The sequence below is a fragment of the Geotrypetes seraphini genome, chromosome 3 (assembly GCF_902459505.1).
Source record: "Geotrypetes seraphini chromosome 3, aGeoSer1.1, whole genome shotgun sequence".
Taxonomy (NCBI): domain Eukaryota; kingdom Metazoa; phylum Chordata; class Amphibia; order Gymnophiona; family Dermophiidae; genus Geotrypetes; species Geotrypetes seraphini.
This window is the reverse complement of record NC_047086.1, coordinates 233,571,990-233,595,022: the sequence shown is the minus strand read 5'-3', so window position 1 is coordinate 233,595,022 and position 23,033 is coordinate 233,571,990. Positions and strand designations below refer to the sequence as shown.

Below are 23,033 nucleotides of genomic sequence, written 5' to 3'. Positions count from 1 at the left end.
GGTCGTATTGGTACACTCATGTATCATCACCAGTGATAACACAGCCCAAAATGTCATCTTGCCTGTCCAAAAGGTCTTGGCAAACTTCGACTCTCCTTTGCTTTTGTTCATAGTGAACTCCTTTGGGACCATCTTTGCACACACTTTTCTCATGCCAAGATTTTCAGTTAATATTTTCCTGTATCTCATCGATGTTTACTTGGTCTGCTATGCTTCTCAGTCAGCTGATGATTTTGATGCACAATTCAACAAACTTTTGTAATGTTTTCGTCAGTTCTGCTCGTTACTGGCCGCTGTGACCTTTCTTCATCAGTGACACTTTCTCTCCCCTCAGAAAAACATTTAAACCATTTGTATACTGCTGTTTTCTTCATGGCCATTATCTCCATAAGCATGTCCCTGATTTCATTTCCACTCTTGTCAAGTTTAATAAGAAATTTAATATTTATTCTTCGCTCTAATTCAAATTCTGACATTCTTGCGAAGGCGCACAAAAACACGCAACAACAATAATGAACGCCACTCAGCAAGACACTGTGACACGTCGACATGAACACAGATTTGAGACACTGATATACCAAGATTATGAAACCTTACTGAGTTGTTTGTGTAGTGCTGCCAACGCAAGCGCATGGAGGCAAGTTTGCAGATTTAATTATCAGACTTTGCATGCATGCATTCTGTATTCTGGGGGCCCACGTGGGATTACAGAATTTGGGCCAGATTCTACAAATGGCGCCAGTATTGGAATCCCCCCTATGAAATGGCCGTTGATCACGTCACGCGCCGGCGCCATTTGTAGAATCACACACTGGCGCCGTTTGTAGAATCGCGGCTACTTTGTAAAACAGGCACCTTAAATCTAGGCTAGCATTTTAAAGGCCTACATTTAAGGTACCGGTTTCATACCTGCAGAGACGCATAGGGACGCTTAAAGCCACTTCCAGGGCAAACCATGCCCCCACTGGCCTTAGGCATCCATAGGAATCCCTATGTACCTCCAAAGGTGTGAGACTGGTGCCTTAGAACAGCGTCTTCATTTTTTTTTTAAACGTGGCTCCTGATTGGTTAGTTAGGCAGCAGTAGGGTGCTTACCACCACATAACTTCACCATGTCATGTACAAAATTTGGGCCTTTGTGCTTTATATGCTGTATCTTGACACCTAAACAGACTGGGTGCCAGAGAGGCTGTAGACATTATCAATCCAAAATTGAAGTAATATGCAGAATGTTTTGTATTTAATTCAACCCAAATGGATTTCAGCATGACTTTTTAGGAAGAATTCATGAGAATTTGCGGGAAATCTGTGTAAGAAAGGATATCTAGTCACACTTGATCCTTCTTTTACCCATGGATAGCTTTCCATATGGGCGTCGGAGCGATTATTGCGACCTGCCACGATAATCGCCTTTGTAAAATAAGGCTTTAATCTGTAATCTCTCTTTTGGTTGAACTTGCTTGTGTTGCTGTAGAGAGAGAGAGAGGAAGCCTGCCTCTGGTCTTTAGTACCCTCTGTGGATGAAGAGAATCATGCAGAAGAGTCCCAGTGGTGGTGTCCCTGGTGTTCAGTTAAGTAGTGTTCCTGAGTAGGTCGGCTATGTGGAATTTAGAGAGGAATAAAGGTGGGAGCTACCCAACTTTTGCTTAAAACAGGAGTCTGTAGAAGTCAAGAGATGGGAGAGGAGGAAAAAAAGTCCCGAGGAGAGATTGAAGCAAATTGGTCCTTAGGAGAAAAGAGGCCAGTGAACTTTCAGAGGGATTTCTAAAGTCCTGAGAAGGAAGGAAGGTATTTTTAGAAGCATGTGTAGAAAAATTGATCACACCTATATTTGACTTCTATGCTTATATGCAGTGAAGCTGCCATGGTGCTTGTTGCCTGTTACCATATGCACTGCTGGATCTGAGCAATCAGTTACCAGTAAAGGCTTTATTTTGGAACATTATCTGCTCTGAAGTGTCTCCGTGAACACATTTGAAGGAGAGTTTTCATACCAGGGTTTCCATACAGCCTATTGAACCTGGACTTAGAACTAAGTGAGCACCTAGCCCACAATGACTATAGAGAAGAGGGGTTATGTATCCAAAACACAGGCTTCTCCTTGCCCAGGGCTGCCCAAGAGAGAGCTTTGCCTGCACTGCCTTCTTGGTATGCAAATCTCTCTCTAATGCATATTCATTGTGGATATCCTGAAAACCTGGCCTGCCAGTAGATCTCGAGGACCGGACTTGGTCAGCCCTGTCCTAGGCCCTGTCCTGGGATACTAACTACTTAAAAAAAAAAATAACAAAGCCTTATTTTCCAGCCCATTCATTTTCTCCATTCCGTTTGAAAGAACTAGACTCATCTCCCCTGACTAGCAGCAACACACGTGGTCCCCCTCAAGTGTTGTCAGCCACTGAGTTAGCCCAAGCTAGGCAGGAATGGCTATTGTAATATTAAATACAGACTAGACACTGATCTCATCCAAAAGGTTCCTGTTTCTAACGCAAAACAAAGCCAGCATGAGCTGTGCAGCTGCAGGGGGAAGGTGATAGGGGTGTGCGGTGTGTGCAGTGTGCGTGAAAACAGCACTAAGCACTTAGGCAAGGCTTCTGTTGTATCAGCAGGTGCAGCTCTCTGATTTCACGGCCCCGAGATAACAGCTGGATGTAAAATGTAACTCGGAAACCTCCACGGCGCAGCAGCCTAAGCAAAACCAGCTTGCTTCACACATGCACATCCAAGGGGCATGCAGAAAAGAGAGAGTTTTTCAGCTTTACCTGGCTTTCATACTGGATGCAAGGAAAAGATAAAAAATAAAAATTGTATTAACTCTCTATGCTCAATTTCAACATCAGTTATAAAAACTGTAAGGTTACCGTACTAAAATATCAATCATGGCGTGCAAAACAGATGGCATAAATTGATGTTGCGCTTCAACTAATTCGTATAATTACTGTACTTTAGGCAGCATTAATCATTTAAGCTTAGGAATCATGCCAGAAAATCATTAATACTGCAAAACTTAAAACATTTAAGGTTTCATCACAACACAGAGAGAGAGAGAGAACCATTTCAAATTGTATAGGACAGAATTAAACACTCTGACATCTGTAATATACTATATGTGGGGTTCACTGTGCAACGGGTGAGTTTTCTGGGCTATTCTCCCCTCTTCTCCCATCTCATATTTGCGTTTCTCATATAAATTGCTTCCGGGGCAAACAAGTGTGTACATTTTTTTTTTATTCACATATTTGGCAATCTGATGATTATGGTACTTAGAGCTTTCCTTCATTCAATTAATGCTATTTTCAGTCCTCTCGGGGTTCTTCCTTCTGTTTTGCAAGTGTTTTTCTCATTTAGATAGGGCAGTTAAATGCAGGACAGCACTGAACCACAGTAGCTTAGAGAGGCATTTTCAAAACTCAATTTGGGAAGTTTGGGGAAAAATGTCTAAAAATCCAGTAGAGGAAATTACCATTTTCAAACCAGAAAAACATCTTTTTTTTTCAAAAATGGCCCTTTCCTAGATGTGTTTATCCTCAGTGCGTCTATCAATTTGAAACATTTTCAGGAATAAAAAAAAGTCCAAATGAAAAACGCACAAAACCCAGCCATTGCAACATAGGAGAGGCCAGCATTCTTAGCAACCTGGCCACTCGGATAGCCCAACAGAGCAGTGGGGCACCCTAGAGGGGAACTGCAGTGAATTTCACATAAAGGACTCAGGAACACTGGCTGGGTTGGGCCCATGTGCCTAAGGCCTCACCTGTGGATGGGGCTTGAGGCACCTGGGCCAATCAGACCCTAAGGCCTGCCATTCTGAGAATGGTGGGCCTGCCGGCCAGCCGGGCTTGGGACCCGTCCTTCCGGACAACTTTCTTATGGTCCCATGAGGGTGTCGGAAGTGGGGGATCGTGGGTGGGGGAGGAGTGCAGGGTTCAGGGGGGCCAAACGGAGATTTGGGGAGGGCAATCGTGGGGGAGGGGTGAAGAGGGCAGGAGGGCTTGGGTTCCCTCCTGCCCCGATGTTGTCGGGGGGGTCATGATTCATTGGGGCAGGATTCATTTGGGCTCCCTCCTGCCCTGATCGTGTCGGGAAGGGTGGGGAGTTTCCAGACAGGAGGGCCTGGGCTCCCTCCTGCCCGATTCTCAGAATGGCAGACCTGTGGGGTTCGGGGGGGAGATCATGGGTAGGGAGTGTGTGACGAGGGCAGGAGGCTCTGGGATCCCTCCTGCCTGTATCTTAGAGGAGGTGGGGGTAGGGGGTTTCACCGGGGCAGGAGGGCTTGGGCTCCCGCCTGTCCCGATCGTGTTGGGAGGGGTGGTGAGTTGTTGGGCAGGAGAGCCTGGGCTCCCTCCTGCCCGATTCTCAGAATGTCAGACCTGCCGGACAGACGGGCTTGGGACCCGTCCATCCGGCCAACTTTCTCAAGGTACCTGGGGGGGTCATAGGGTATGGAGGATCTGTGGGATTCGGGGGGGAGATCATGGGGAGGGGGTGTGTGACGAGGGCAGGAGGCTCTGGGATCCCTCCTGCCTGTATCTTAGAGGAGGTGGGGGTAGGGGGTTTCACCGGGGCAGGAGGGCTTGGGCTCCCGCCTGCCCCGATCGTGTTGGAAGGGGTGGTGAGTTGTCAGGCAGGAGAGCCTGGGCTCCTTCCTGCCTGATCCTATCAGGGAGGGGGGGGTGGATCACGGCAGGAGAGATTGGCTATCTCTCCTGCCGCGATAGCGATCCCAAGTGCCATGGTTGGCGGAACTTCGAGATTGCTATCATGGCAGAGGAGATGAGTCATCTTTCCTGCAGCGATTGTTGTGGTGGAGGGTGGACAGGTTGCCGGGACCGCTGAGCTCATCGTGGCAGCCGCGATCAATTCAGCGGCCCCTTTTTCAGCACTTATACCTGTTTTGACTTGGTCTAAGTCAAAACGTATAAGTGCCGACTAGGCAACCTGTCAAATGTTTTGGTTATACCTGCTGTATGACTATGTCTAGGTCAACCCCCCTCCCGCACACCTCCAGCCCTTTCCCCTCCTCTAAAAACGCTTCTTTTCGCTCTATGCGTTTAGAGGCAGGGAAAAGGCCTAAGCTGGTTTTAGATACGCCTAAAACCAGCTTTGGTTATGGGTACTTGGACGATCAGGCTTTTTGATCATCGAAGTACCCATTTAGGCCACTTTGTAGATTTTTTTTATTATTATTATGAGCCCCATAGCATAAGGTATGATGCCATACTGCACACGCATACTTGATCTTGATTTGTCATTGCCATTTTCAGGGCACAGACTATCCCCTGGCACCCCGTCCCCTGCTCTACATGCTTCCCCATCACCAGTGAGAGAAGAGGGGGCATTGGGAACAATTTTTCTGCCACTCCACATTTGTGTCTTGTGTGGCTGCAGCACTCGCACTGGCTCATTGCTTCTTCTCCAGCTCCAAGTCAGCCTGCATTTCAGTTAGTTATGCTTACTGTGGTAAACCTTGACTCCTTTTAATGTTCCACGCTTCATTACACAAACAATCAGTTACAATGTTCATAATGAGTTCTCTTTGTAGAATCATAGTCCCAGCATCACATTTAGAGGGGAATTCTGAAGAGGGGCCTGTTTGGAGCCTATTCACACAAAGGAAAACAGGCGCTTGCTATGAGAACAACAGGGCGCATACATGTTCGCGTTTTAGGCACACCTAGTTATACCAATCATAGAACTGATATAAATGGATTGGTAAAAAGCACGTGTAAATTATAGTATTCTAGAGCTGACATGATTTAATCATGTGGCCCGCCCATGCACACTTCTACCTTCAAAACTACACACCACCGCATCGAGGGGCCATTTTATAGTGTGTAGTCAGGAAATTGGCATTTACATGCTTACGTGCCGGCATTCTGGTCATTTGCATGTTTTACTGGTAGTTCTATAAGGAAAATGCCCTTTCCATGCAAATCTGCTTTTTGAACTTAGATCCGCCTGTAACCAACCACTTTGAATTAAAAGAATAAAACCATGACTGAAGAGGTTTAGAGTGTCCTATTTGCAGTTTGTTGTAAGTCCAATCTGTTTTGACAAGGCTGTAAGTCCTTTGAATGTGCGCTGTAGAAATCACAATAGCAATTATTCTAGGGACCTTTAACCAAACAGTGTTAAGCAGCTATGCATGGGAGTTTACCTCACCAACATTTAGCGCATGTAAAAACAGCCAGAAGGGCAAAAATCTGTGCTAGTTGCTTAATGGGCTGAGTGGGCGTGACATGGGCAATGCGGAGATGTGGCTGTCTGTGAAAGCTAGCGCATGGGTCAGTACCACACACTAGCTGTCACCACTTCTGACAGTGCAGCTGCACTTACTGCTACTTCAAGAGGAGGCAGTAAGTACAGCTGCACTACCAGAAATCTGGTAGTGCAATGATGGCCCTTTTGAAAAAAATCTCCTGATCCTTCACATCCGATTCACCTCCCAGCAAAAAAATCCCCAGCCCAAACCTCCCTTGATCCAAGTCCCCAACTTCCCAATCACATCTCTTAACCCCCTGATGGCATTCCCCTCTGATCAGCAAAGTCTAGAGTCACTCCTATTCAAAATCCTGTGCTCATCAGAATCCCCCCCAAACCATCCCTGGCCCCTCCCATAAGCCCCGGGCCTTATTCCAAAGTGATCGTACAAGACACAGTTGGTTGGGACAGAAGCATACAACTTCTGATCCCACCTGTCTGGCTTCAGGTCTGAAAATGGCCACCTCTAGTCTAGCAGTACTATCACTAGGAGTCAGCATTCCATATCCTATCAGTAGTACCAAGAGACTACCACTAGAGTTCATGGCAGCCATTTTGAGAGCTGGAGACAAATGGGCAGGAGCTGAGAAGCTCTACTCTTGCCCTGGCCCACTGTACACCTATGATCACCTCTGGGTATATCTTAAAGGTGACATGTGAGCAGAGCTTTGGGCAGACATTTTCTGTTCAAGAAGGCTGTGGGGATTGGGGCGTTTTGGGGTAGGGATTTGGATTCTGGAGGCAAGGATTGGATGGTGGGGAGGGGGTGGTCAGCAGATGGTAACAGATAGGGAGGGGGGCTGTGAACGGGGAGCGTGTCATGGTGGCATATGTCTTTGGGATTATTAATTTCTGCAAAGGCCAGACCACACTCTCTGATGTGCCAGATAGCAAGGGCTTTCTGGCACAATATATAACATGGTTGTATGTGGTATGACTCTGCTCTGTACAGTAAATGCAGGTAAGATGCCAAGCATACCCACTGCATTTAATGCACAGGTTTTGCATTTATTGTTTGCTACCTTTTCTTTTAACGCACATTAAGTACAGAACCTTATCTTGTTTTAGTAAAAGGCCCTTGTATGTGTTTCATATTTTGCTGTTTTCAGTACAAGTTATGTTATTATGGGATAAATATCACATAACTTTGTAATGGGAAGAATTACAGTTGGAACAACCCCAAATCACATTATAATCACTACAGGGCCCAGATGATATTCAAGTACATTACCTTAAGTTTCTCACTGTTGGTAAGCCGCCAAAATATATTCTCTCATCTGCTTTCAAGTTTAGGCCAAAGTTGCTGCCCGTGGATGTTGTACCAACACTGTCCTCTTCATTACTGTCTATATCCACTATTGAGATATTGGCTGTAAAGTAGGTGTGGAGGAAAGAAATCGGTAAAATGTGCAGTAATGTGAGCTATTTCATCCTGGGAAATTATTCCTGCAGGGAAAACATCACGTCAAGCTATGCTATACATATTTTTTGTTCTGCCTAAAAGATGGTCCAGATCCAACTGAGGTGAGATAGTCACTTGGAAAGAAAGTGTGACTTTAACATAATCAAAAGAATCGTGAATTCATTTGGATAGGAAAATAGCACTCATCTCACCGTGGATGGGTATAAATGTGTAAAAAGCAGGCACACCAAGACCCAGATTCAGTAAATGGTGTCTGAAAAAAATTGGCATGGCACACTATCGTAATAAAAGAGCGCTTGTATAGAATAGCGCTTACAGCCTATTACTGCGTCCAAATTTGGACGCTAGTATTTGCACCAGCTGAAACCTGGTATAAATGCTGGTGCCCAACTCCTTATACTAGGTCAATAATCTTCACAGCTGGCTTGGCATTTGTGCATAGGAATGGCAGTATTCTATAAGTCTTCCTGCAAAATTTTGGGAGCACCCCTACCATGCCCCTGGCCGTACTCCATTTTAGGTTGGACGCGTGGAGATTTAGGTGTGCGAGCTTATAAAATAGCTCACAGGAATATGTGCATGCATAATGAAATTAAAGCCAATTAACTGCAATAATTGATTGCCAACATCAATTTATTGCTAGTTAATGGATTGTTAGCTAATTAACTTGTGCATGCATTTTTGATCTGCATGCAAATTTGGGCATCCAAATATGGGCGCCATGCGACTATTTTTATGTGATCTGCTTATAGGCATTCCTGGGGCCATAGCTTTTAGGTGGAACTAAGATAGGGGTGCATATTACATGTAAATTAACCCCTAATTCTGGAAAACTGTGCAACCAAATTTGCACATACAAGTTATAAAATAAGGTTAGTTGCGCACATAACAGATTTATGCTGCTTATTTCGATAGAATAGCATAAAGAAAACAATAAACAACAAAACGCTAGATTCACTAACCTGCCTGATCGGGCCCGATCCGGGCAAGTCCAACAAATTCACCAAACTACAATTGGGGACGATCGGAGGAACGCCCCCATCTGCCAGAACGGATCGCTCTTTAGCGATCCCCGCACATGCGCAGACCATCTTTAGATGGTCCATGCATGCGCTGGACCTCCAGCCCGGCACTTTTTTTTTAAAAAAGCTTTTTTTACAGCCCATAGTTTTAACTTGCTTAAAGCCTGCGGGTTAAAACCACGGGCTTACACTGCGGGGAAGGGTGGGAGAGTCAGGGCAGGCAGTCGATGAGGGCAGCTCGGGGGAGGCGTGCAGATTGTGGTAGGCAGGCAGATCGGGGAAGCAGGAGATCGGGGCTGACAGGGCTGAGAGCAGGGCGGCAGAAGGCAGTCGGAAAGGGCTTCAGCGACTTGTCCTCAGCAGTTGCTTTTTGGGTTGATCGGCCAGCACAGTTGAATCGGCAAATTTGTTTAGTGAATCGCGTCCCTGCCTACTTTGCATGCAGTTCCCCTCATTTGCATGCACGGATCGGAATGGATGGTAAAACAGGTTAGTGAATACTGCAGAAGGGAAATCGGGTTGCAAAGGGTTTGCTTAATGAATCTAGCCCAAAGAGAGTATTGTAAGAAAGCAAGATTAAAGGGCATAGCTTTAATTCAATAATGAGCTGATAATTGGTGTTAATAAGCCATAAGAACATAAGAAGTTGCCTCCGCTGAGGCAGACCATAGGTCCATCCTGCTCAGCGGTCCGCTCCTGCGGCGGCCCATCAAGCCCGTTTCCTGAGTAGTGGTCTATATCTATCTATACCCTTCAATCCCTTTTTCTTCTAGGAATCTATCCAAACCTTCTTTGAAACCATTTAATGATTTCTTGTCTACAACAGCCTCTGGAAGCGCGTTCCATGTATCCACCACCCTCTGAGTGAAAAAGAACTTCCTAGCGTTTGTTCTAAACCTGTCCCCTTTCAATTTCTCCAAGTGCCCCCTTATACTTGTGTTGCCCCATAATTTGAAAAATCTGTCCCTGTCTACTTTTTCTATGCCCTTCAGGATCTTGAAGGTTTCTATCATGTCTCCTCTAAGTCTCCGCTTTTCCAGGGAGAAAAGTCCTAGCTGCTTTAATCTGTCGGTATATGAGAGATTTTCCATTCCCTTTATCGGTTTAGTTGCTCTTCTCTGTACTCCCTCAAGTACCGCCATGTCCTTCTTGAGGTACGGCAACCAGTATTGGACACAGTACTCTAGATGTGGCCGCACCATTGCACGATACAGCGGCATGATGACTTCCCTCGTCCTGGTCGTGATATCCTTCTTAATGATACCCAACATTCTGTTTGCTTTCCTTGAGGCCGTGGCGCACTGCGCCGATGCCTTCATTGTTGCATCTACCATCATTCCCAGGTCTCTCTCCAGGTTACTGACCCCTAGTGGTGTTCCCCTCATTTTGTAAGTGAACCTCGGGTTCTTTTTCCTCACATGCATGACCTTGCATTTCCCTATGTTGAAGCTCATTTGCCATTTTTCGGCCCACTTTTCCAGCTTCGTTAGATCCTTTTGGAGATCTTCACAGTCTTCCCTCGTTTGAGCCCTGCTGTATAGTTTGGTGTCATCTGCGAATTTAATGACCTCACACTTGGTTCCTGCTTCTAGGTCGTTTATGTAGATATTGAACAGGAATGGTCCCAGCACTGACCCCTGTGGAACTCCGCTCGTGACCCCTTTCCAGTCCGAGTAATGGCCCTTTACGCCAACCCTCTGTTTCCTGTTTGCCAGCCAGTTTTTGATCCATCGGTGGACCTCCCCTTGCACCCCGTGGTTCCATATCTTCTTGAGCAGTCTCTCGTGTGGTACCTTGTCGAAGGCTTTTTGGAAGTCGAGGTAAATGATATCTATAGATTCCCCTTTATCCACCTGGCTGTTCACCCCCTCAAAGAAGGACAATAAGTTTGTGAGGCATGACCTTAATAGGCAACGATTATCAATTAAACATGTAACCGCCCTTAGTTGCAATTCTATGAGTTCCGTGCTCAAATTCCATAGTACGCATAACTTCTGGAGTGAGGGAGGCATGGGGGTGGGCATGTCCGGCAGTTTGTGCAAATTATAGAATACTTCTTGGTAAGAAAGGATTTGGTGGTTGCGTCGTGGGTAATAAGTTGTAATTAAGGGATTGTAGCCCTGAAGAAACCCCCTCCAGGGTGAAACATGTTGGCGTACTTCATCCCTTATAAATGTCCACCTAAGTTAAAGACAAATATTCTAACCACACTAAATATTCATGAATGGTAAAAAGTTGATCACATTCTAAATAGAGAAACTGCTTTAAGTGACCCGGTGAAGACTAAATGCATAAAGCCAGATACTATGAAAACTATTTGAGTATCTGGTGGCATTTCTGAGGTTCTGAAGATTAATAATTGAAGTTGAGGGTAATTAAAGGTTGATCAAAGACAGACCATTCTTCTAGTATCGATAGAATACTAGCATTGAGCTGGCGTAAGTACTTCTGCCAAATGTTAGGGGTGTAAACAGGTATGCTACACAACTGCCGGCATCATCCTGGTGTTTAAACTTCATTGACTTTTTGAGAATTTTCCCTTCAATGGGCATTTCTGTACTGGGCAGCTTTATTTAGGGGACCCCACGGCCATGTTTTGATATCCTATTCTATAATAGGTTATAGGAATAGAAGTATAATAGGAATAGAAGTATAATAGGTTATAGGAATAGTCAGGGACCACTTCACAGGTCATAGGCCTGATGGGCCGCCGCGGGAGCGGACCGCTGGGCGCGATGGACCTCTGGTCTGACCCAGTGGAGGCAACTTCTTATGTTATTACATTATTGCAGAATACTGTTGCAACCTAGTATTTGTGAGTCTTACATTTACACATCTGCAGTTATAGGCTGGTGCAACTGTAGTTGCATAAATGGGCAGGAAGATGCGTAACTTGCAGTATTGTCTAAATTACACACCATTAAGTGGGAGCTTCACCCATGTGTACGCTCCCTTGCATTTACATTGTATGTGCGCCTTTACAGAATTATCATTTAGGCGCCCTGCTAGCATTTTCATGCCTAAGTTAATCAGATTTTCTATTCCACCTTTGTCTATTCAGTTCAAGGTCAGATTACATTATAAGATGTTGGGTCAGTTACCCCGGAAGTTACAATGGACAGTTTGACATGGTAGAATTGTTAGTATAGATAGATCAATACAGTTAGTTCATGTTTAGAAATGGGCTTTTGCAATTACCATTACAGTTAATTCTAGGTTAGCTCCCTGACTTGGTACAGAAATGCGTACCACAATCTGTTGGAAATTCTCAAATACATAAAAAACCCATGGTGCGGCTAAAAATTCTTGAATATCTGAATGAATTCATGTAACTCATTATGAACTCCCCTAGGAGAATGGTATAGAAAATTGAATGAATAAATAAATAAATGCAGGCAATGTACCCACCAGAAATGAACATCTATGTTTAGACTTACTAAGGGCTAGATTCACTAAGCAAACCGATTGTGTACCGATCGGTTTGCGACCTGATTTTACTCCGGCCCAATTCACTTACCTCTGTGCCAATCAGATTCTGATCCATGCATGCAAATGAAGGGAACGGCATGCAAAGGGGACGTGATTCACTAAAGACATTTTTGAAACTGACTGGGCTGGTCGATCAACACAAGAAGCGACCGCTGGGGACCAGTCGCAAACGTCCTTTCCGACTGTCCTTAGGCCTGAAATCCCAGCCCTGTAGCCCATCTGCTGCCCCTTCCAGCTGAATTCTGCTATTGCCGCCCCGACTCTCCTGTTCTCTGCCACCCTTCCCCGCAGTGTGAATCCGTTGTTTTAAAGCGGGGCTGCACTGCGGGGAAGGGCAGCAGAGAGCAGGAGAGTCAAAAATTGCATGCTTTTAAATGCCAGGGATCGCCCTTCCAAAGCAGGAGAGTCGGGGCCACAAAAAAAAAACCAACCCCCCCCTCAGCAAAAACGAACACTGAAGGCATGCGCAGACCATCTAAAAGGAAAGCAGATTGTCTGCAAATGCGTCATAATCGCATACTAGTGATCCATGGGGTCAGAGGGGGCGTTCCTCCAATCACCCTCATTTTAATTTATTGTTTTGTGAATTGGTTGGACCTGCATGGATCGGCTATGGATCAGGCACGGAGAGTCAGGTAAGTGAATCTAGCCCTAATAGACAAACTTCAAAAACTAATTACATCTTGAAATGACTAGAAATACTGGTATTGCCTCTATAGCTAAAAAAACAGACAAATGTTTCCACTGCAGAACATAACATACATGGACTTTAAAATAATACATATTATTAAAACAATATTTTCAAACAATATCTCATGGATTCTATATAGGTCACTAAAATTTGGGCATCTATAATTGGGTGTGGATCCTAGATCTGTGTTAATTAGCACTCATTTGGATTTACATCCAGATCTTCTATAAAATGCGTGCCTAAATTTTATAGCATACAACTCATAAGGTGGGTTGGCCATAGAGGGTCATGGGTGGGTTAGGGGCATTCCCAGAAATTAGGCATACTGTTATAGAATGGGGTCATTTATGCACCCAACTGCCACTAGTTGCATGCAGTAGCATAGTAAGGGGAGGCGGGGGGGGGGGGGGGGTGCTGCCTTGGTGGGGGCACCAGTAGCTCTCTGCCCACCCACACCATGCTCACACCCTCCCTTCCCTGCTCCTCCAGCCCCGCCTTTCCAGCGTGAGCAACTACTCTGGCCTGCTGCTCATGCCAGTCTGGCTCCCTCTGAAATCACTTCTGGGTCGCAGGGCCAGGAAGTGACATCAGAGGGAAAGCCAATGCCAGCGTGAGCAGCAAACTGGAGAAGCTGCTTGTGCTGGTGAAGTTTTATAGAGGTACAGGGGTGGGAAGGGAGGGCGCGAGTGTGACATGGGGGCACGCAAGGAGTGGGAGGAGGGTTCATGCACAAGGAGGGGGGGGGGCACCACCCTGGGCGCCTCCCACCCTCCTACATCACTGGTTGCATGCCAGCATTTACACCAGGTTTCAACAAGCGTAAGAGTGGCAACCAAAGTTAGGCATGGCATCCTTGCTAAGTGTACACTTACCCTTAAAAGTGTGGGTATTCTGTAAATTTACATGCACAAAGGGCAAATAAATGGACACTCAGTTATAGACCTGCTCTTCATGAGGGTAGTTCTATAACTGTGAGCTTCCATTAGGTACACTATAGAGCAACTTAGGCACTTGGGTTCCATTATACCCTTACCTTCAAATTCTATGTGCGGTGCTTTAAGTTGGGCATGCAAATCAGTGCACACACCCGGTTTGTTCACACAACTTAATTAATTGACCTAATCAGTGCCGATAATTGACAATTAACACCTTATAATTGACACTAACTAGTTCTAATTAAAAGCTAAGTGCAAAACCTGGAAAGCGTGATTCTATAAAAAGTATGCAAAAGTTGCAGTGCACAAATAAAGGTGGCGTGGTCAGGGGCAGATTGTGGGCGTACATAAAAGTTATGTGCATTGTTATAGAATATGCCTGATCTGCACAGAACTTAGGCGCAGGCATTTAGGCCTGGCCTAAATGTCTACACATAAAGGTAGTGAGATTCCATAAAAGGTACACGTACCTTGTAGAATCGCATTAAGTGCCGATAGAGCCAGTGTCAATTTATTGGGCGCTATATAGAGAGTTTAGGGGTACTAGTATGACCTTTGTTCAATGTCAGTGTGTTTAAAGTGATGGACAATAATATTGTATAAGTGATTTCTAATATTGTTAATGTGTCATTTCAAGAAGGGCAATTAACAGATAGCCTGAAAAAAACCATAGTTCAACCTTTATTGAAGGGTTCCTCTCTGGATCTTTCTGACATTTCTAGGCCAATCTCTTCATTATCTTTTCTATCTAAAGTTTTAGATAAACTTGCTTTAGATCAATTAGAAAATTTGTCAGTGAGCATGGGTTTATTAGATCAATTTCAATTTGGGTTTCGTAAGAAATGTAATATGGAAACGCTACTTGTCTCTGTGTTGGATAGTATTCGTGGAGGACTTGATAAGGGGATTGATTATTTGATGGGAAAAAGTAGCCCGAGAGCCCGTCTAGAAGGGCGCAAGGTAACACGGGGCTGGACGCCCGTGTCGCCTTCGAGTTAGGTGAGGGGTTAGGGGGGGGGTAAGAGAAGATAGGGTTGCTAGGCGCACAAGGAAAACGGTGCGCGATTGGCTAAGGGAAGAGGGGGTGGAGAGGGAGGAGGTTTTTAAAGCCGGGACTCTGGAGGACTGGAATTTTTCTGGTCCTCCAGGGCGGCTTTTTCTCACCGGTTTCCTGCTGTTTCGGGCCTCAATTCGAGATTTGCTGTCGGGATGGAGTCGGAAGGCGGTATTGGTGGGGGTGAGGCAGAGGAGATGGCAGAGATTTCGCTGCTGGCCGGTGACTCGTTTTTGGAGGAGCCGGAGGAACAGGTTGGTCAGGAGCAAGAACTTGAGCGGGTCCGTCCGTCGCGCCGGTCAAAAGTCGTAGCACTGTCGGCGCTTGCTGGGTCTGGTGTTTTGGGGACACGGGGGGGCAGGCCCAACGTTTCGGTCCCGACGGTTAAGGCTGGGCGCAAGTCGGGAGCGTCGAACAGCTCTATCAGAGCTGTTTCGGCAAGCCGCAGCTCGGGTACCGCGTGCGTGGGCGGGGCGTCAGCAACGGTTGCTTTGCCTGTTGCAAACAGCCCTGCTTCTATCCAGCCGCGCCTTTCGGGCAGGGGGGGGGTCAGCGACTGCGGAGGCACAGTCCTCTGCTCTTCCGAGTCTCGAGGTTGGATCAGGGCATTTCCAGGTCGAGGCTGCTGCTGAGATGCCACAGGCTCTCGGCGGGCTGTCGGTCAGTGGGTCTCCTGGTGTGGCCGGAGTGGGGAGAGGGTCAGATTGCTTGGGTTTCGGGTCGGCTCCTGGTTTGGTGGGTTTGGGGAGAGGGACAGATTGCATGGGTTTTGGGTCTGTTCCGGCAGCAGGGCCCTCGGGATCTTGGTCCGGGGTTTTTCCTGCAGGCTGGGGTCCGGGTTGGGGTTCTCCGGGTTGGGGACAGGGATCCTCAGTTAGTGGCGTAGGGCCTTCTGCGTCTCACTGGGGAGGGAGTCCTGGTCCGATGGCCATGGGTTTTATGCCCGCAGGCACCTATGGCCCGGGATGGGGAGTTCCGGTGGGTATGGCTAGTGGGGTTTTGCCTGGTCCTGCCTCTTTTTTTCCTTGTTTTCCACAGGTGCCCCCCTTTTTCCCTGGCGGTCGAGAAGTTGGAGCCTTGGAAGTCGGAGGAGTGACAGAGCGTCCTGGTGGTGCCGGTTCGGAGCGCAGTTCGGCGCTCGGTGGTGTGGTGGCTGCTGGCGGTGGCGCTACTGGGACTACTCTTCTCTCATCCACTTTACCTGGGGTTGCTGTTCAAGGCGTCTCGGCTTCCACCTCTGGTTCTGCTGTCGCGGCGGGGGCTGCTGACGGTGGCGTCTCAGTAGCCCGAAGTAGTGATCCTGGATCGTCTTCTTCTCAGGGTAATGTGGCGCCTATGCAGGTTGCTCATACAGGGGGGGTGCGGGGTAAGAAAGGAAAACGTAAGCGTCAGCGCCACGAGTCGTCCTCTTCGTCGTCGGGGTCCTATTTGTCCGACTCGTCTGCTTCATCGTCTTCGTCTGCGGGTTGTGTTGGCAGGTCTGAGTCTTCCACGGGCGGGGAAGGTGGTGTAGCGGCGGGTGGTGTACGGGGGGCGCCTGCGTTGGTGGCTCTTACTGAGCTTTGGGAGAAAGTGCCTAGGACTTTGCGTCGGAAAATCCGAAAACGGTCTTGTTTGGATATATTTCGCCTTATGGAAGGCAGGGCGCAGAGGCGGGGTCATAAAAAATCTAAACGGGATCGTAAAGAGGTTAAATCTTTTCCAGTTGCGAGGTCTATTATTAATTGGATGAGGGCTTTCTTGAGACTGGCAAGCGTGTGGGGGCGTGCCTACCCACAGGAGTATGGCCTATTATTGTCGTATGCGGATACAGTGCTCGACGCTTATCAGCGGTTCGGAGGATGGGCTTGGTTAAACTATGACGAGGCGTTCCGGGATAAAATGGAAGAGAACAAGTTCATGTCCTGGGGCACTCAGGACGTGAACTTGTGGCTTACTCACATGGCTTCCAAACCTCCGGCGGGGACGATGGGGTGGATGGGGGTGAGTTCGGTTAGCAGTGGGCGGCCCTTTCGCGGGAGTGGTGGGGGTGGATCAACGCCAGGTTCCGACGTGTGTTGGAAATTTAACAAGTCCTCCTGCCCTTTTACGGACTGTAAGTTTAGGCATGCATGTTCCGTCTGTAGCCAGTCCCACTCTGCCCTTAAGTGTCCTAAACGGAGTAGTATCCCATCAGGACCGATTGGGAAGTAATGGCGGTCAGTTGTTGCCGACGCCTATACGGATTGGTGTCATGCGCCTTTGGCTTGGGAGGTATCGTCCTAGGGAGGCAGCTGTCTTTTTAGAATCGGGTTTCACGTCCGGTTTCGTTATCCCATTTCAAGGGTCTATGGTTTGGAAGAGAGTTCAAAATGCTGTTTCAGTTTCACAGTTACGTGAGGTAGTGCGGGTCAAATTATTGGACGAACTGCGTTTGGGTCGTATTGCTGGCCCGTTTCGTGAACCACCTTTTACCCGGATGATTATATCTCCGTTGGCAGTCATTCCTAAGAAGGTTCCGGGTCAGTTTCGTCTCATACACAATTTGTCTCGACCTTTAGGTTGTTCAGTTAATGACGGCATTCCGCGCGATCTTTGTTCGGTGCGTTATGCGTCCTTGGATACTGCATTGAGACACATAGTGGCGGCGGGGAATGGAGCTCTTTTGGCGAAGGTGGATATCGAATCGGCTTTCCGGTTGTTGCCGATTCATCCACAGTCTTTTCCTTTATTAGGTTTTCGTTTTGAGGGTTCTTATTTTTATGATCGTTGTTTGCCCATGGGTTGCTCCATTTCTTGTGCGTACTTTGAGAAGTTTAGCACTTTCCTGCATTGGGTGTTAGTGCAGCAGGTGGGTTTACCTTCGGTTGTTCATTACTTGGACGATTTTTTGTTTGTGGGGGCAGGTCACAGTACTGATTGTGAGCGATTAAAAAGGACTTTTGAGAATATAGCAGAATCGTTCGGTGTTCCGTTAGCATTAGAAAAATCGGAAGGTCCGGTTTCTTCCCTGGTGTTTTTAGGGATTGAATTGGATTCTGATGCTATGGTGACTCGGCTTCCAGAAGGGAAGGTTCAGCAACTGCTTACGCGTATTGAGCAGGTGCTTTCGGCCCCTAAATCGACATTGCAGGCGATTCAATCATTGTTGGGTTCCCTTAACTTTGCGTGTCGGGTTTTGCCTATGGGCCGGCCTTTTTCTCGTCGTTTGGCTGTGGCTACTTCTGGCGTGCGCGATCGGAGGCATTTTGTACGGCTATCGGGAGGAGTGCGTGCGGATCTTCATATGTGGGCCCTCTTTCTACGTGAATTTAATGGATCGCTTCCCATGCAGATGCCGGAGGTGAGCAGCATGGATTTGGAGCTGTATTCTGATGCGGCAGGTGGGGTGGGTTTTGGGTTATACTGTGGTGGCGAATGGTGCGCTGAGCGCTGGCCGCAAGAGTGGGTCCTTTCTGGTATTACAAAAAACATCACATTATTGGAATTGTTCCCACTAGTTGTAGCATGTGAATTGTGGGCAGATGCGTTTCGTAATCGGCGCTTAGTTTTTTGGTGTGACAACTTAGGAGTAGTGGAGGTTGTCAACAGGCAGGCCGCGCGTTGTTTAGCGTTGAATTCGTTGATGCGCGAGTTAGTGCTGCGCTGCTTGCGTTTAAATTTATATGTGCGTGCGCGTCATGTTCCAGGTTTACAAAATGGTATTGCTGACTCCTTGTCTCGCTTTAATTTTTTGCAGTTTCGCCGGTTGGCGCCAGAAGCTCGAGTCGAGGGTTTGCCGATGCCAGCACATTTATGGACCCTGGTCAGGAAGGAATCTGGGAGATGCTCCGACTGTCAGTAGCTGCTTCCACATGGTCCCATTATAACGCAGGATTTCGGACAGTGGCGGCTTTTCTGGCCGCTCGGGGCTGGTGCCCGGGCGATGTGTCTGAATCGTTATTATCGGACTTTGTGTTGTCATCGTTTAGAGCTCAGTTGTCTCGTGGAGTTGTTCGTGGCCGCTTAGCAGGATTTGCCTTCTTTTGCAGGGCTTTGGGGTGGGCTTGTCCGTTGTCAAGTTTTCTGGTGCAGCGTATGCTGAGAGCCATGCAGCGCGTTCACCCTTCTCCCCCTGATTCTCGTTTACCTATCACCCACGAGCTTTTGCTGCGGTTGCTTGCGGCTTTGTCGGTGGTTACCAGTTCGACATATGAGGCGGGTTTGTTTCGGGCCGCTTTTGTCACATCATTTTTTGGGGCACTGCGAGTTAGCGAATTGCTAGTATGTCCCGCGTCGCGCTTCGGTCTTCGTGGACTTCGGGTTTCTAATGTCACTTTTCATGAATCAACCGTGCGGCTTCACATAGTCAGTTCTAAGACGGATCAATTGGCGGTTGGTCATTGCGTGGTTTTGCATGCGGTATTGGATAGTATTTCTTGTCCTGTTTCTTGTTTACGGGCTTATCTTGCGGTCCGTCCTGAACAAGGTGACATTTTGTTTGTACATGGGAATGGTTCTCCTCTTACACGATATCAATTCCAGGCGGTGTTGCGCTTGGCTTTGAGATTTTGTGGTGAGGACCCGAGTTCTTATGGGACTCATTCCTTTCGAATTGGTGCGGCCACGAGTGCTAGCATCGCAGGCATGTCTGGAGAAGGTATACAGCGTTTAGGACGTTGGGTTTCAGACGCTTTTCGCGGTTATATACGTCGGGGGGGTATTGGTTCAAAGTCGGGCAGTGGGAGAGTTGCGCGGTAATTTGAGGGGAGGCCTGATCTTTATCCTGGTAGTTTGTAGTCATTTGTTGTTTTTTGTATTGCAGATTCCAGTGGGTGCAGTTACTCCTTGTGGATTGTTGGTCACTCTTTTATCCACTGGGCAGCGGAGCGGGCGTTGATTCGCCCAGGTGGTCGTCATCTTGGTCTGTGTCAGCAGGGTCTCCGCGTTTCCTGGTGGGGCCAACGTGGGATGCGATGGAATCAGCTACTGTTGTTGATGGAGCGACTAAGATCTCGCCCACGTCATCCGAACATATTGCTTATTCACTTGGGGGGCAATGATGTAGATTCCTGCTCCGGGAAGGATTTGGTTAACACCATCAAAGACGATTTACGGGTGGTTTTAGATTGGTTCCCTGGGGTTTTGTTAATTTGGTCGGACATAATACCGCGCCCTCGTTGTTTGGCGTCACGTCGCTGGACTCGTGGGTTGGCGAAGCTTAATCGTCAGATGGGAAAATGGGTTATGGGTCAGGGAGGTTTGCAGTTGATGCACGACTGGGTGGATGTTTCGTGTACCGGCTTATTTCATAGCGACGGGGTTCATTTGTCTGATGTGGGTTGGGATCTCCTCCTTAATGATTTTACATCTGGGTGTGAAAGAGTATTGTCTTCGCGGTGAGAGCCGCAGCTCCCTGGGGGGGGGGGGGCCTGTATTTATACAGTCCTGTGGCGGATCTCCCGAGCTACTGGGTGCTGGGGCTCATCCGGCGATGAGCGGAGGACCGGCTGGGAGCCGTGTCTGGGGGATATTGACATGGTTAAAGGGGCATGAGGTCATGCCACCCCTCAGACTCTTGCTGTTTATGGCGGGGTTGGGGGCCATTTATGGATGGTCACACCGGGTAGCTCGGGAGGAGCTGGCAGATTTGTTATATGAAGTTACTGTGTTAAAGATGTTAATTTATGCACATAAATTTGTTTATATTATATAATTTATAATAAATTGAGCTGCGGCTAAATTCCATTTCGGTGTGGTTTCATTTATTGTTGAGGGGTTAGGGGTTTGGGGAAGGCAGAAGGGGCTATCCAGATCCCGCTGTTAAAAGTAGCCCGAGAGCCCGTCTAGAAGGGCGCAAGGTAACACGGGGCTGGACGCCCGTGTCGCCTTTGAGTTAGGTGAGGGGTTAGGGGGGGGGGTAAGAGAAGATAGGGTTGCTAGGCGCACAAGGAAAACGGTGTGCGATTGGCTAAGGGAAGAGGGGGTGGAGAGGGAGGAGGTTTTTAAAGCCGGGACTCTGGAGGACTGGAATTTTTCTGGTCCTCCAGGGCGGCTTTTCCCGCCCACCCGCCCTCTTTTAGTGGCTTTTGTAGCTCGGGGAGGCGGATCTCCCGAGCTACTGGGTGCTGGGGCTCATCCGGCGATGAGCGGAGGACCGGCTGGGAGCCGTGTCTGGGGGATATTGACATGGTTAAAGGGGCATGAGGTCATGCCACCCCTCAGACTCTTGCTGTTTATGGCGGGGTTGGGGGCCATTTATGGATGGTCACACCGGGTAGCTCGGGAGGAGCTGGCAGATTTGTTATATGAAGTTACTGTGTTAAAGATGTTAATTTATGCACATAAATTTGTTTATATTATATAATTTATAATAAATTGAGCTGCGGCTAAATTCCATTTCGGTGTGGTTTCATTTATTGTTGAGGGGTTAGGGGTTTGGGGAAGGCAGAAGGGGCTATCCAGATCCCGCTGTTACTCTTGGTGTCTCGGCAGCATTTGATGCTGTGCATCATCAACGACTATTATTAAGATTTCAGGCTCTTGTTGTTGCTGGTTTCTCTCTTCAATGATTTGAGTCATTTTTGGCACATAGACCATTTCAGGTTAAGCTTGGTTCTGATTTTTCTTGGATTGTCATCTCTTCAAGAGACCCTCAAGGGTCTCTCCAAGTTTCTTTATTCTTTGATATACCGTTTATCAAATAGGTTTATCAAACAGGTATATCAAAATATTAGGAGTCGTCTTAGATCAGCATCTCACTATGAAAACTCAGATGCAATAGTACATAAAAGTTATTTTACCTTATGGAGGCTACGAACCATCAGCTCTTACTTTGAATTTGCTGCCTTTAGAATACTGGTTCAATCATTATTACTAACTCTTCTTGACTATTGTAATATTGTCAACTTGACAATCACCAAGAAAGAACTAGCGAAACTAGTATTAATACAGAAGAAATACGATCATTGGCTGCCTATGGAGGCTCGGGTATTGTTTAAGTTGGGTTGCTTCTGTTATAAGGCTCTATATGGTACAGCCCCACTTTACTTGGTTAATAGACTTTCTTTAGCTTCATACAAACATAGCAGAAAAACCCATGCCCTGTTTAACTTTCCTTCTGTCCAGGGTTGCAAAAGCAAGACATTTCTTAATCACACTTTAGCGTTTCAAGCAGCTTTACACGATAAAAAATTTCAAACACTACTGCTTACAGCTTACTCCTACATACATTTTAGAACACAGCTGAATACTTATCTTTTTTCCAAGCATTTGACTAACTAACTTATTTTATTCCCTGGATCATGTTTACTGTTAATAATCTTTTGTAAACCGCGTTGAACTTATGGTTACGCGATTAACAAGCACAATATTATGTTATGTTATGTACCTAAACGATTTACAATGGAATGAGTAAAAAAAACAACAACCAACATATCTAAAATTAGAAATAAATGGAACAAAATAATTTTTAAAAGGGGGCATAAAACAGACTAATGTACTGGAAACAAAACGGGAGGAGAAAATAGGTAAGTTAATAAATACATCGAGATTGAAAATCAAAATAAATGGGTGGAGGGAGGGGAAGATATATTATGGTAGGGCTTTGCTTTCTGCAATATTGTTTAACATTTATATTGCCCCATTATGCACTCTGTTGTCTTAATGCTCAGCATTGTACGATGATAACTATCAATTTTGTTTTCCGGTTAAAGCATCGATAGTGGAGACATTTATATTTCTTCAGTTTTGTTTACATACTATTAAGGTTTGGATGACAGCTATTTTGATTAAACATTTCTAAACCACAGATCCTCTTTCTATCACAGAACAGGGATGCATAATTTCCTGTTTTGGTTTTTTTTTTCCTTATGATGGTGTAATGTGTGCTGTGTGTAATGAGGTCCCTGGAGCTTGTCCTAGGTTTTTCTTTGTCTATGAAATCACATGTGAAGAAAATTGTTTAGCAGGTTTTTAAAAGTTGAAATAACTATGAAATATTTGGGATTTTTTTTTAAGTAGTGACAACTTTCGCACTGTGGTAAAGACTTTTATTTTCCTTTTATTTGATTATTGCAATGCCTTATTATTAGATATCCCAATAGGTACTATTAAATCAATTCAGATAACTCAGAATACTGCTGCTAGAATTATTACTAGAAGTGTCCGTTGTGAACACTTTTCAGTTGCACTGTGCTCT

At 46.6% G+C, this 23,033-nt stretch overlaps 1 protein-coding gene across 1 annotated transcript in view; it reads right to left on the bottom strand.

Annotated features, from left to right (window-relative positions):
- LOC117357257 (laminin subunit alpha-2-like) overlaps positions 1-23,033 on the bottom strand; it is a 466,835-nt gene that overhangs the window by 124,054 nt on the left and 319,748 nt on the right. Inside the window, exons 35-36 of the mRNA XM_033937630.1 lie at positions 7,493-7,631; positions 2,763-2,774 (exon numbers count right to left, since the gene is read on the bottom strand). Coding sequence (XP_033793521.1) covers positions 2,763-2,774; positions 7,493-7,631 — 151 coding nt within the window. The remainder of the gene's footprint in view (positions 1-2,762; positions 2,775-7,492; positions 7,632-23,033) is intronic.